The sequence below is a fragment of the Lissotriton vulgaris genome, chromosome 1_1 (assembly GCF_964263255.1).
Source record: "Lissotriton vulgaris chromosome 1_1, aLisVul1.2, whole genome shotgun sequence".
NCBI classification, from domain to species: Eukaryota; Metazoa; Chordata; class Amphibia; order Caudata; family Salamandridae; genus Lissotriton; species Lissotriton vulgaris.
Window position 1 is genome coordinate 1,753,339,057 of NC_141685.1, and position 14,270 is coordinate 1,753,353,326.

At 47.2% G+C, this 14,270-nt stretch overlaps 1 protein-coding gene across 3 annotated transcripts in view; it reads right to left on the reverse strand.

The window, feature by feature from the left end:
* TBK1 (TANK binding kinase 1) overlaps positions 1–14,270 on the reverse strand; it is a 431,625-nt gene that overhangs the window by 134,071 nt on the left and 283,284 nt on the right. For all 3 annotated transcript variants that reach the window (XM_086919050.1, XM_086919051.1, XM_086919052.1), the window contains exon 10: positions 3,878–3,936. In XM_086919050.1, the coding sequence (XP_086775176.1) occupies positions 3,878–3,936 (59 nt within the window). The remainder of the gene's footprint in view (positions 1–3,877; positions 3,937–14,270) is intronic.

The window sequence follows — 14,270 nt, forward strand, 5'->3', positions numbered from 1 at the left end:
CACTACACGTCCCCGGACAGAGGGGAGGAATGCTTTCAGTGCTAGACGAATCGCCCGAAGCTCCAGCAAGTTGATATGGAGCCGGGACTCCGCCGGAGACCAGAGGCCTCTGATCTCCGCCTCTCCCATGTGGCCCCCCCAGCCCTGGAGGGACGCGTCCGTCACAACTACGTGCTCCGGGTGGGGTAGGGAGAGGGATCTGCCACTGACCCAGTCGCGGTCCGTGAGCCACCACTGCAGTTGTCTCGCAGTGCCCTCCGAGATCAGGACATGATCGGACAGGTTGCCCTGATGCTGGGCCCACTGAAACTTCAGGTCCCACTGCAGAGCCCGCATCCGCCACCTGGCGTGACGCACCAGAAGGATGCAGGAGGCCATCAGTCCCAGAAGCCGGAGCGTCAACCTGACCGAGACTCGGGATAACGGCTGGAAGATTGGAACCAGAGCCTGAATATCCCGAACCCGCTGCTCGGGTGCATAAACCCGAAACTGCGCCGAGTCGAGAACCGCTCCGATGAAGAGGAGCTTCTGAGAGGGACACAGGTGTGACTTCGGCACATTGATGGAGCACCCCAGCAGGTGCAGGAGGTCGGCCGTAGTCTGGAGGTGGCTGACGACTGTCTGGGGCGAGCCCGCCTTCAACAACCAGTCGTCGAGGTAGGGGAAGACTGATACCCCCTGCCTGCGCAGATGAGCTGCGACCACCGCCATCACTTTCGTGAACACCCGTGGGGCGCTGGTAAGGCCGAAGGGGAGCACGGTAAACTGAATGTGCTCTTGGCCTACCGTGAACCGCAGGTAACGCCGGTGGGCCGGCAGGACGGGGATGTGGAAATAGGCATCCTGCAGGTCCAACGCTACCATCCAGTCTCCCGGGTCCAGAGCAGCCAGGACGTGAGCCAAAGTGAGCATCTTGAACTTCTCTGTTCGGAGGAAGCCGTTGACGTTCCGCAAGTCCAAGATAGGGCGTAGGCCCCCTTTGCCCTTCTTGGGCACCAGAAAGTAGTGGGAGTAACAACCACACCCTACTTCTGGCCCAGGAATGCGCTCGATGGCCCTCTTGGCCAAGAGGGCCGAGACCTCCTCTTGCAGAAGTTGCAAGTGATCCCCCGACACACGGTGGCATTGTGGTGGCATGGATGGAGGGGATGTCTCGAAGGGGAGGGAGTAGCCCCTTCGGACAATCTGCAGCACCCACCTGTCCGAAGTGACTGTATGCCAGTGGGGGAGGTGATGGCGAACCCTGCCCCCCACGGGCGTCACATGGGCCTGAAAACTCGGACTAGGAAGGTTTTGAGGCAGGTGCTGCTGAGGGAGGTGTGGACTGGCCTCGCCGCGGGCCCCGACCGCCACGGCGGTTCCCACGTCCGCCACCGCGCTGCTGGACATTTTGCGGCGTGTGGCTGGCGGTCCGTGGTGGGGCGCCCCTCCCGTGGCCACGAAAGGAGCGAAAGGCACCCGATTGCTGGCGTGGGGCCGTAAGGCCCAAGGACTTGGCCGTAGCCCTGGAGTCCTTGAAACGTTCCAGCGCATGGTCTGCCTTGTCGCCGAAGAGGCGACGGCCATCAAACGGCATGTCCAGGAGGGTGGCCTGGACATCGGCCGAGAAGTTGGCGGACCTCAACCAGGCGTGGCGTCGAACCGCCACCGTCGTTGCCATCGCACTGCCCAGTGAGTCCGTTGTATCCAGCCCACACCGGATAGAAAAGCGTGCTGCATCTCGGCCGTCCGCAAGGGCTTGGCTGAGTTTAGCCTGGACCTCCTCCGGGCATTTAGGCAGCACCTCCGCAACCGTGTCCCACAGAGTGTGGGTGTAGCGGCCCAAGAGACAGGCGGTGTTTACAGACCGCAGCCCTAGGCTTACAGACGAGAAAACCTTCTTCCCGAACTGTTCATATCTCTTGTATTCCCTGTCGGGCGGGGCCGACGGGAATGCGGTTTGGGAGTTTGAGGCCTGGATGACCAGACTCTCGGGGGTGGGATCGGTGGACAAAAAGCATGGGTCGCCCGGTGCCGGGCAGTAGCGTCTGGCCACGTTCCTGTCCACAGGCGGGCCTGTGGCGGGCTTGGACCAAGTGCCCAGAAGAACGTCACACAAGGCCTCATTGAACGGCAGGAGGGGCTCCGCGGAGCCTGACTGCGGCTTGAGGACCTCTGTGAGGAGATTAGTCCTCACGGCCGCGACGGGGAGCTGAAGGTTTAAGGCCTTAGCTGCCTTCGTCAACACTACACTGTAAGCAGAACCCGCCTCCGAAGCCACAGTCGGGGGCGATGTAAATCCAGTGTCTGGCGAGGTGTCAATACCACTGGCCTCCCCAAGCTCATATGTCCAGTCCTGCTGTGACTGGCAATCATGTGCCAGAGGGTCCTCGGACCCCTCCCAAGTCTCCTCGTCACCTGTGTCCTGGAGACCAGGATTAACAGCCAGGGCCTCCTCGTGGAGATAAAAATCTCCAAAGGCCGACGGAATCGGCGCCCAGTGGCGCCCTCCCGACGCCTGAGCAGAACCGCAGGAGACATTGGGGGCGGCAACCACATCGGCTGCCGGGGAAGACACCTGAAGGGACGGCGCCGGCGAGGTCGTAAGGTCGACCGGCGAGGTCCCGGATCCGGAGCCGGATCCAGCGAGGTCCTGCGGCGCCGAGACCGAAGTCGCCAGCGGCGCCGGGTCCGAAGTACCCGACGTCGTCGGGGCCGAAGCGCCCGACCCGGAAGGACCTCCAGACGGAACCGATCGGCCCGAAGGCGCCACGGGAACCGACTGAGGAGGGAGGGCCCTCATGGCCATGAGGTACCTCTCGACCTCCTCCGGCGTCGCGCCGTGCCCAGGGACCCGAAGGTGTGGGGCAGGCGGCGACGCTTGCGACTCCCGCGGAGCCGCGTGGGCGGTGTCGCCCGAGTCCCCGGCCACATCGTGCGAGCGTCGGGGCGGGTCGGAGGATCGATGGCGTCGCTCCGACCTCTCATGCCTCTTACCTGAGGACTTGGAACCAGACGAACGGTGTCCACTCCCGGAGCGTCGATGACTCCGACCTCGCGACCTGTCCCTCGACCTCCCGTGGGACCGGGACCGGGACCTGGAGCGGCGCGGGGCCGACTGCCTCAGCTCGAGACGCTTGCGGGACCGCTCCCGCCTAGCCTTCGACGTCAGGGCCCGGCAGTCTGAGCAGGATCGATCGTCGTGGTCGAGGCCTAAGCACTTCAGGCACCGGCGATGGGGGTCCGTGACCGACATGAGTCGGCCGCACTTCGAACAAGGCTTGAACCCGGGCATCCCTGGCACCGATAGTCGAGAAATCGACAAAGAGAGAAAGATCAAAAGGATCAAAAATTTCAGTCAAAAATTGACTGGGGGTAGAGCTTCTTCCGTATCTGCGCTAGCTGGCGCGGAAAAAAGAAGAACTGACGTCAGCGCGCATGGGCGCCGTCTAAGTACTCCGACGACGTCATCCCGGCGCTCACGACGCCGACGACGGACGCGGAGCCGCAGACGACGCCTACCGGCGCGCAGGGGTATTGCTACGCAAAAGTTTCCGGATCCAGTCTGACGCCTGGGGATATTCTAAGGTAAGGAATCTATCACTAACGTGTCTCTTTCAGATAAATTAAACAGTTGCTTATTCATGTACACAACAATATAAAAACTCCTTGTTTTAAATTCGGTGATGAATTACATTGAAATCACATAATTTGATATCTCAGCCTTACATTTATGAATAATTGCACACTGGCACACAGTCTATCATTAAACCTGTGTCACAGATGTCAGGCCCACACAGTGAATAGTGCATGTTTAGGTCACATAATACCCTCAAAGATTGATGTGGGGTTCCAAATAAATAAACAAAATGTGCACTGTCATCATATTGGAGCTTACCTTCGCCATACTAGCATCAATATCCAAGTCATATCGCTGGTGTATCTTGGGGAGTGAAACTGAAATACAAATATATACATGTTCTCACAGTTTTAAGAACAAGTGTCAAACACAGAAAACAATGCAGATCTATAAATATAAAGCTGATATGCATTTAACAACTTCTAAATAGATTATGGTGGTCCACGATCATATTGCGACACAGTATACTCCCGAATCTTAAAACTGATTGCTCTGAGAATACAACTTATTTAGTGTAGGGATGTGCATACTTAAAAAGGTGAAAGACTTGTGACTTGCCATGTTTTTATTTTTACTTCTTTGCAAAAAGCAAAGCTTGTGAAGTTAATATAATAATAAACAGCAGCTTCAGTCGTCCTTTGCAGCATCAGGAAGGCATTTCTACTGCCACTAAGGGCAGCATATTGTTGTGGCTTGTCTGCAGTCCTCTGTAAGAGGCCACAAATAGGCACATCCTCAGCCCCCCACTAACACTTCTACAGCCCCCCTGCTTTTTTTAAACAGACCCTACCTCAACACGGAGTACAAATACAGCACTAAGGCTGGGATTGCACAGCGCCTGTTAGAAATCTGTATTCAAAACCTTTTCAAAGAGGTTGGCATCTGTATGTCTGTCCAGATCATAGTTAATTAGGCAAAAGCAAGGCTTCTCCAAACAACAATAACTTACTAGGTAACAGCTACTTCTCAATATTTGGGACACCAAAGAATCAACACAAACAGCCATTCTCCATGTGACAGCAGCTAGAATTTCAGGATTCTGATTTGGACTATCATCTGAGAATGGAGTCAGAACTCTCAATCACTCACTCATCCACTTACACACTCCTGTCAACTTAAACATCAGCTCCAGAGATCTTTCTGCAACTTACACCACACACATATCTGCCCTCCAAGATATGTTCTGTGGGACATGGAAGACTGCACTTAATGTGAGAGAGGGTTGGCTTGCTTCTTCCCCGCTGAGCCCATTCTGTGAGGAAGTAAAATTACACTGCTCCTGCTTGATTTGGACCTGGATTGTGACGAGAAAAGCTTGTGCTGATAGCATCCTAGCCATACCTGTTCTCAGAAGGAGGGAAGCTTGCCAAACGTTAACCTGTTATATGAAGAGGTGCGTTTCTCCCGCTGCTGCCTCACCTTATATAAAAAAAAACCACAAAAAACAAATGATATTACGAATGCACTTGCGTATGCCCAGGCCCGTCAGAAGCTTTTGTTGGAACATGGGAAAAAATTAGATAGAGGGCCCTGACCCAGAGACTGGTTTAAATCACAGCTTCCCAGTTTGACCAAAATGAGAATCTGGGCAATTACTTGTTGGCACGTTCATGGGCCTGCTTGTCTTTTAAGACACCAAAAGCAGAGTCTCTTGCATTTGAAGGTGTAAGAAGATCTTATACAACCATATTTGGATTATTTCAGGATGCCATGTAATTATCTGTAAGAGGTAGAGGGGCATATTTTCTTTTTAAATGCTGGAGAGCCTGGCAGACAAGCTCAGCGAGTAAATGCATCTGTAGAGAATAGTGCCTTACATCCTTAAGAGAGATCTTGTCCATACAAAGTTTCCTGTAGAGACAACTACAATATGCCAAAATATCTCCATTGCCATGGCTAGTCCAGAGCAATGACTGTCAAAAATGTGTATTTGAGGTTGGAGATTACCTTTCTGGTTCGGATGAAAAGTGAACAGAAATTATTTAGATAGGTTTATTGAAAGTGTATTTTCTGGTTGACTCCAGGCAGAGAAAACATTTGAGTACTGTGCTATTTAAGTATGCACCTGTCGAGCTTGACTGACTTTGAACTACGAAGGCCAGGATGATAAACTGCAATTATTTGACTGCTGGTCTCTAGTGCCCAGGCCCAAATTGACTGGACTTCCGAAAAGAGGACACTGGACGGTGCTTCTCCCGGTCAGTTCAGATAATACATAATGATATGTTTTAAAGTACAGTAAAAACAAACTGGATTTGGCTGCTAAAAGAAAGATTTCAGGACCAGATGGACTGTCCTCAACTCCAATATATTGATATGATATTGTTGCTCTTTCAGAGACCATTTGCCATGACTGGTCTCATCCATAGAGGCTCAGCGGTCCCCCATCAACGAGTGTGTCAGGATAGTTTTTGAAGCGGTCGTAAGGATACTCTTCTTTAAATACCATCAGGTCAGGGACTGTACAGCTGTCTGGGTCATTAAACTTCAGTTAACCAGTAAAAAGCTAGCATTTCTAACCTTATGTCTAGTACCATCAAAATGTGCATTGGCATAGAATCTGGAAAAAAAATCACTCTGACCATCAAATGAGATATTGTTTGCAGGCAATGGCATTTGTTATTTGGACGATTTACTATGAAGTGGATTCTTTAAATGTTGCACCACCCCTACTGCTTGAACGAACTAAGTTGAAAATAAAGTTAAATTATCTTTGCTGATATGAACACCTAATTATATAAAAGGTACATTGCTATTTTGTCAGTCTTAAATAATTTATCATTGAGAGCTAGCCTCAAGGAGCCATTCATCAAAATCTCAGAAAAGGAAAATACCTTTGGAAAGCCACAAACATATCCAAGCATTTCCAAAAGACCACAGGGTAGACTGCAATCCAAAAGGAAGGAACTCTGTACTCGTAATGACTGGTGCCAATTCTGTCACTGTGCAGATCCCAATATGAAAGTTTGCGTTTTGGAGATCTATGGCCGATCTTGAGTCCCTTTTGTTGGTGAGGGAAGATACTGTGCAGCACCAACATCCTGAACTAACCCTCTTGGTTCACTTATTTGCTGTCTTGAGCTGTAATGGAACTTTTTTTCAACTAGTGAGGTCAGTAAATGTCCCTGCCACATTGGTGGTATGGACAACCTATGTTCTGCAAGAGGCCCAGAGCCAAAATATTCAACTACATTTGTAGAATATGGGGGGAAAAGTAGATAATGTAATTTCGTACCCACACAATACCTAGCACACACTTCTTTTTTGTTCTCATCAGTCATGCCAGGAGAAGTTTGGAAATGCCCCCTTACTCCAGGGAGCTAGCAGTGAGAATAGAATGATGAAGTCATTGCTTGGAGGGAGCTAGATCTTTTCCAGCAGGCATAGATGGTTTCTGAGTTACCTCTACATCACAATGAGAAGGAAAAGTCAGGGATCTTATACTTTTCCTGAGGGGTAACTATGTCAGATATAGCCAGGATGTGCATCTCATTACATAAGTTTAATAGTAGTTCAAAAAAGACAATCAGATGTATTTTTTGCTTAAACTGACTCACGGGATAATGGTGATCTAAGAGAGGCACTGAATTGAAGGCCTTCAGAATGGTAGATGAGATTGAGAAAACCTATCTTAGTATTCATCGGTCTACTGCTTTTCTTTGAGGGAGCCAGTAGCATTGTATTTCTTTCTGGGTTCAACAAACACCAAAGAATCTGGAGGAAGTGGATTCAATAATCAATAAACAATTTTGAATCCGATTAGGCAACCCAGATTCCATTTTATAGGTCTGGCCCATAAGACCACTAAAACGATCCCCTTAACTGTTTTCAGGAAACCAAGTAGACCAAGCATGTCAAGAACTAGAGGTATGGGTCCGAATTTTAATATAATCTGAGGAATCTTGAATATGAAATAAATATACACTAAGTAGTGGAGGTACCAATGTTAAAGACTACTCACAGTAAGCTATGTGAAAAAAAAGTCAGACATCGAGAAATTTGAGACGATGCAGAGTTCAGAGACTGTGTGTACTCAGGGGATAATCACGAAGACAGTGGATGTTCTTTACTTGGACAGTCGGATCTAAGTTGCTTACCGGTACGTTCAGAAGACTACTCTAAGCCAGCAGATGGGAAAGTATCAACCTCTTCCCTGCAGTAAATGGAGCGGCGGTAATAAATAGAGGGTCAGGATCTGAAATTGCTGAAGGTTTAGAAGTAGGAAATACTGCCCATCGAGTACCTGGAGTGACAGCTAGAAAGATATAAACAAGAGAATCATCCATCGATGCATGTATGTGGCATTTATGTAGTGAAAACTTAGCTGAAAGGTAGCAAAATGCTGTACAGGGTTGAAGGGAAAGATACAGCCTACATGAAATAAAATAAAATAAATTGGAGAGGTACTTGGCTTCTAAAAGCGAAAGAGGACTGTTAGTGCATTGTGATGAAGTAACCTGAACATTCGTTGAAGAAGCCCCTGAGTTTCAGCCGATGGATATTGGATCCTTATCCCAGGTGTCAACATAGTCCTCGAAGTAGACCCACTCCCTTTGACATTGAGCATCTTGACATAGACATTGTGTGAAAGGGGCTAAGACAATGAGATTTTGTAGACTTAACCCTAGACCTGCCCCCTTCTGTGGGAACAAGGATGAAACTGGCACCCAGGATCAATTTTTATGAGCTCAGTGATAACAAGTTTTCCATGTCACAGCTCTGAGATGAACAACCTCTTTATTCCTCAGTCTCTAGTATGGCGTCTTTTGATAAATGCCACACACCTTAATAGTATTAGAGTCAGGTAGGTAGATCATGTGCACATTGTGGCCATCCTTTTTGGATATGTTATTGCCATAGCTTAACAAAAAAGTGCAGATTCCTCACCTTGTGAATTTCCCACATGCACCAGACTGGATCTGGAAACTCTTGCAATATTGTGACTGGTGGTGCCATCATCTTTTGCCCCAGCCCCATCCCACTACTGAAGAGCATAAAGGTACCCTTCTGAGTGTAGATATCATTTTAACCAACTGACCATTCTAAGCCCATGGACATGGATATCGCACTGGATAGAGGAGGCAGACCTGGAAGCAGAGGTCAGCCCGGGACCAGGGTTCAATTCCCGGCTCGGCGGGGTCTTGAGTCCTAAAATGTCCATGGACACGACAATTCTCGCTCCGGTGCCTACTCAATTCACGGGTTCACACTCTGCGACTCTGGGCAATAGCTTGCTTAATCTCCGCAACGGCCCCTCACGGCGGGATGCCTGGCTTTCACCTTGTGGATACCCTGCCGGGGTTATCTCACAGGGGAATACCAGGACGGGTTCCCTAAGCAAGCGCTTAGAAACCGCTCGGTGATTTGCGCTATATAAATTCCTGTACATTTACATTTACATTTACATGGAGCAGAGCTGATAAAACTGAATTTCACAGGCAGTGTCATCAAATCCTGACGCTTAATACACTGAACAGGGAGAAGGCCAGAAGGTGGGAAATCTATGGTGAGAAAGTAGCCACCAGAAAGAGCATTACCAAAGTTAAGTAACTTATTATTCTGATGGATACTTCTAATTTCAAATTCCTCACCCTGTAAATCAATACCAAATCAATGTCCCCTCCAAGGAGGTGCGGCTTGGGAGTGGACATAAACCAGGAAGTCCCTAAGGACCAAATGTGCAAAATATTCCTCCCTGGTGACATGTAAACCAATGCAGTAGTGGCTAGCCTACATATGGTGTACATATATATGCCCACATGGCCAACTGGCAGATATTCAAAACTGAAACACCCAGAGATCAGAAGTAGTTGCGGCCTTCACACTGGCCAAATGAGCTCAAGGATCTCAGGATGGTCCCTTTTGGACACGGTATAGCTCAGTTTTTAGTGGTGCTTTGTTTTAAACCATGAACATCAAATACAAGATCAGAATCAGACATTATTGAAAAGGGAGACCCTCATTCAATCATTACAAAGTGGTATTCATGTTGTTCTTTTAGTGTTAAGCAATCTGGCCAAGTATCGCTGGTAGTTTATTTCCGTTAATCACGTAGGCCTTATGGATTATACATTCATTGAACTACTGGCATATCCCAGTTTCATGTAAAGGACCATCGTTATGTAGAAGATTCACCCAATGAATGCCATTCCTTTTTTCTCACTGGCAAACACAAAAAACAACAGAGCAACACAGTATGCCTTAGCTCTATAAATGTTGAAGTTAGGGGCATATCATAGATGCACTGTCGAAGTCTCTCCCCAGATGGATGCAGTAGAGAAAACAACACAAGAAGATGGACAGTCCCACACGGAAGGATGACACAACTTTTGGTGCACAAGTTTTAAGTTTCAGCTTACCAGAGAAGAAGGTAGTGCACAGAGGCAGCACTAACAGGACAGGAAGATGTGACAAAGAAGAAATACAATTTTCAAGGTCAAGAGTCTCAGCATACAACTATCTACATGCTCAAAGAGAGCACAAATCAAAAATGTCAAAAACAGTTTATGGTCCTACTGTGGCATAATGCAGGAAGCAAGCAGAACCATATGTTAGTCCTTTTAAGAAACCCATAACCTGAATAGCGAAGGCTAATCAAACATCCAAAGAAAGATCAAAATGGCGATAAATAACCTTTAACTGTTTCCACATTAAAGTATTGCCAAGTTAAAGACAATACTAATAAAAGAATATTAGATAGTTTAAAGTGTACTGGGTTTACTTACTTCTTTTCACACAAGGTGACAAATGTAGCCCAGTGGGATGAAAATACAGACTGGGTGAAGGGGTAGCTAACAGCCGGAACGACATCCAACCCTTCCAACAGATGATCGAGGGCGCTCAACTAGCATTGTTCAATCTATATGCATGAAGGTGTAGATTGTGGAGGTTTGGATGAAATTCTATGCTCTGCTGTTGGAACAGTAGATTGTCTTAAAGAGGTGGCCCAACTAGAAGGCATATACTCAGTCATAAGTCTGGAGTACAATAGGTTTGAAGGCCAAGAGTTTCAGGATACAGCTATGTAGAGGCTCAAAGAGTCCAGTCCGAGCTATCAGGATAAATGTGCTCGTCCTGTCTGGCAGTAAAGATGAGTGTAGGAGATCAGAGTACTAGCGAAGTTTAAAGAGTCTTTTAGAGACCCTCGATAAGGAAACTCTAGAGTGCAGAAGGGTGGGCAGTGAGTGCTTATGGAAGTGGCAAATAATTCTACAGAAGGTGCACACCACTGGTCAAAGCTACCCAGAACAACCTCTGGTGCAGATGGCACTCATAATTGGCAGGATGATTCCTGCTGTGTCATCTGCTCTGATGTTGGGGGGAGCACTGCAGGTAACGGATTGTCAGGAAATCCTGTAAAGTGCCATCCACTGCAAATACATTAGAGCCTTCAGAGACAAGATACTACTCCGCCATGCTTGTTGTAGTACCACACAGCAGTTGTGCTCTCTGTCAGAAACTGAATCAACCTGTTCTTGATTGAAGGAAGGTGGCTTACACCTTCAAAAGATGCATATGATGGCAGATCTGAGCCCAAGATCTATGGTCTTTACATCATCCTGGAGTTGTCCTCAGACTAGAGATGACATATCTTTCACCACTGTTAGCTCTGAAGGGACAAAGGAAAAAGCATGCCACATGTCAGACACCAGTCCATGATCCACCACCGAAGGTCCAGAGCTGCCTTATCAGAGATGCACATGGTGTCTAAAAAGCATCCTCAGTCCTGGACCTACTGCATTTGCCGATTTCACTGTAGGACCTGCACGTGTCGACTGGTCTGAGACACCAGCAGATGCATAATGCCAAGCACCCCAGATATCACAGAACCAGTAAGGACGGAATGGAAACTTGTGCTTCAAACACTTATCATAGCCTACATGCCCTAAACTCATTGAAAGGCCTGGAAGGCATTCAAGGCAAATGTGTCTAGACTGACCCGATAAAAGGAATTCTGTGCAGAGTTTGGAGTGCACATTTAGTGCCAAGTCCGGCAAAGATGTTCCACAAGCACATCACTGACTTTCATAAAGATCAAAGGGCAGAACAGTGATTTGGAAATTAGGTGAACCTCCCATTCCCCACAAATCAAAGCTTCTTACTGTAGGACCAACCCATGAAAGTACACATCCTGCAGATCCAGGGAAACAACCAAGTTCTAACAGTTCAAGGCCTCCTTTTAAAGGAAGCAGCTCAAGAGCCTGACATCTAAGCTTGGTCTTAGTGCCCGAACTGTTGGAGGAACAGAAAATATAGATAATAGCATCACAGTCCTCTCTACACCACCGGTACTAGTTTGATCATTCCTGTGGCCAGTGACATCCTCATTTCCTTTGACTGAATTCAGGCACAATTCACCAATGCTGGGGAGAAAATGTGAGGAGGGAAGTTTGATGTTATAATATGCCAGTGAGGTAATGTTGACTTCTGAAGTCTACTAGTCTCAAAATTAGATTGGGGTGAGCTAAAGAAATTTGTCAAATGCGAGAAAAGAAGTGTGAGGAGTGCTATGCTATTTGTTGCATCATCTTTTGGCACTGCCCTAACCAAGACACCACAATAAGTCTGTCTAGGTAGCCGTAAGGGTTATAAGGGTTGCGACTGGATACTTAAGACCCACAGAATAGCCTCTGAACTTTTTGTACGACTGGTGGAACCCACAAGGGTAAGTAAGCCTTAGCTCTGCGGTCTTTGAATTTCTCCTCAAGAGGCCTAAATCCCATTAAATGACATGTCGACCAAAGAGACCTGGATGTCTCCGGACAATCCAGTGAAACACCTCCAGGCATGATGCGGATGCTACCATAGCAATGGGAACGAAAACTGTAGTGTCCAGCCAAGAACAGAAAGTGTTTTGTCAGTAGCCTACCCATCATATACATTCTCACAAAAGGTGTTTTAAATGTCCAGAGACAAGGCCGACATTGCCTCACATGCCATGTCCCAAACGGTATAAGCTAATGTCCCAGCAAGGAAACTGCATTCAGGAAGCACATAGCCAAACTGGCAGAAGAAAACGTATTGCACACATTTTTCATTTGTTTTGACTTGCTCTTAAATAGCTTTGAACAATCTACCAGGACTGAGTCATCCAAGGCACCACTGAAAGGCAACTAAGACTCAGAAGTCAATGGCCCACGTTGCAAACTTTCTATGAGGAGGTTACGTTTAGCCCATAGCGAGTGGTAATCCCAGAATTTATGAAGGCGTGTAAATGACTCCAGCAAAGGAGGCTCTCTCCTCTAAAGAAGGCCCTAAAGATAAATTGAACCCTTAACAAATATGATGTTATCCATTTTCAACACAATGGATGGGTGAAAATAGTTGCACTATATGTGGATGATTTGATGTTGTATAGCCAAGATCTTGCAAGTTCCCTTTTGGCTATCCTGCAGACTCTGCTGGACTTTGGGAGTGTCTCCGTATACCACTCATTGGGTTAGTCCTCTTGAAAAAAGGAAATAAGGTATCTAGGGGTTCAGGTAGTACAGGGACTGGATAATATGGCCCAAGGGAACATTGCTAAGTTTATGATAGAAAGGAAGAAACATCATCATGGGGATGTCTCCCCCTTACGATGCTAGAAAGGGCTAACATCATTAAAATCGCGAGACTCCTGAAATCTACTTTTATTTTTAATACAATCCCGCTAACTGATTCAAGAAATTACAGGGAGAGTTAAGTAGTTTTATCTGGTCATCCAAGGCAGTGAGAATTGCCTACAGAAAACTCAGCAGGAATAAATCAGAAGGAGGTATATCACTCCCAGATTTCAAGGTCTGCTGTTGGACTTTTCAACTAAAGAATATAAGATAACTGTTAACCGGAGACTCTTACCAAATCTACCCTTTATTTGAAGTCCTAACAAAAGACTGCCTCAGGGGGGTTGACCATTTTTTATATAAATTTTGCCACCCTAAGTTTTTCAAAAAGATTAAATTGAGGATTCTGACTGCTGCCTGTCAGCTGTAGGCCCAGGTCAGGTGGGTGCTTGGGGTACCATATTACAGTTAGTTTGCCCAGATCTGGAACTTACCTGGAATGTCAGAATCTTTACAGGACAATGTAGCAAAACATTTAAAAGAAGTGGATGTAAAAAGATGGGGTTAAATTATTGGAGGGAAGCACTTGGTGTCCTGGGAAATATTAACTCGGATCACAGCTCATAGGCTATCCAAATCCAAGTTATGTCAATTGGACAGTTAGGCACGTGGATTGGGCCCCGATGGGGAAGGAAATGCAGAATAGTTAGAAAATTACAAGGTTGTCCCCCCACAAAAAAGAGAGGTATCAAAATGGTACTGTATGTTGTTGCAAGGTGTCAATGGTGACTTTACTCTGCCAAACTAGATTTAGAGGAGGGACCTGCAGATGTTGGAGATATCACATTTATGGAAAGTATTTATGTCCACTCTTTGAACCTCAGTAAAATCTGCAGCTCTCAGGAATAATAATTTATTCAAGGTACACAGCGGGTACTGGATACGAAGAAGCTATCAAGTTTGGGAGGTCGAGAGACAGAGTTTTGCCTTAAATGCAGTAGGGAGAGGGCAGATGATGTTCACTTGTTCTGGCTGTATCCTGTTATCCAACCTTTTTGGCAGGGAGTGGCTAAGGCAGTACCAGACATAATGGGAAGAGAAATTAAGGT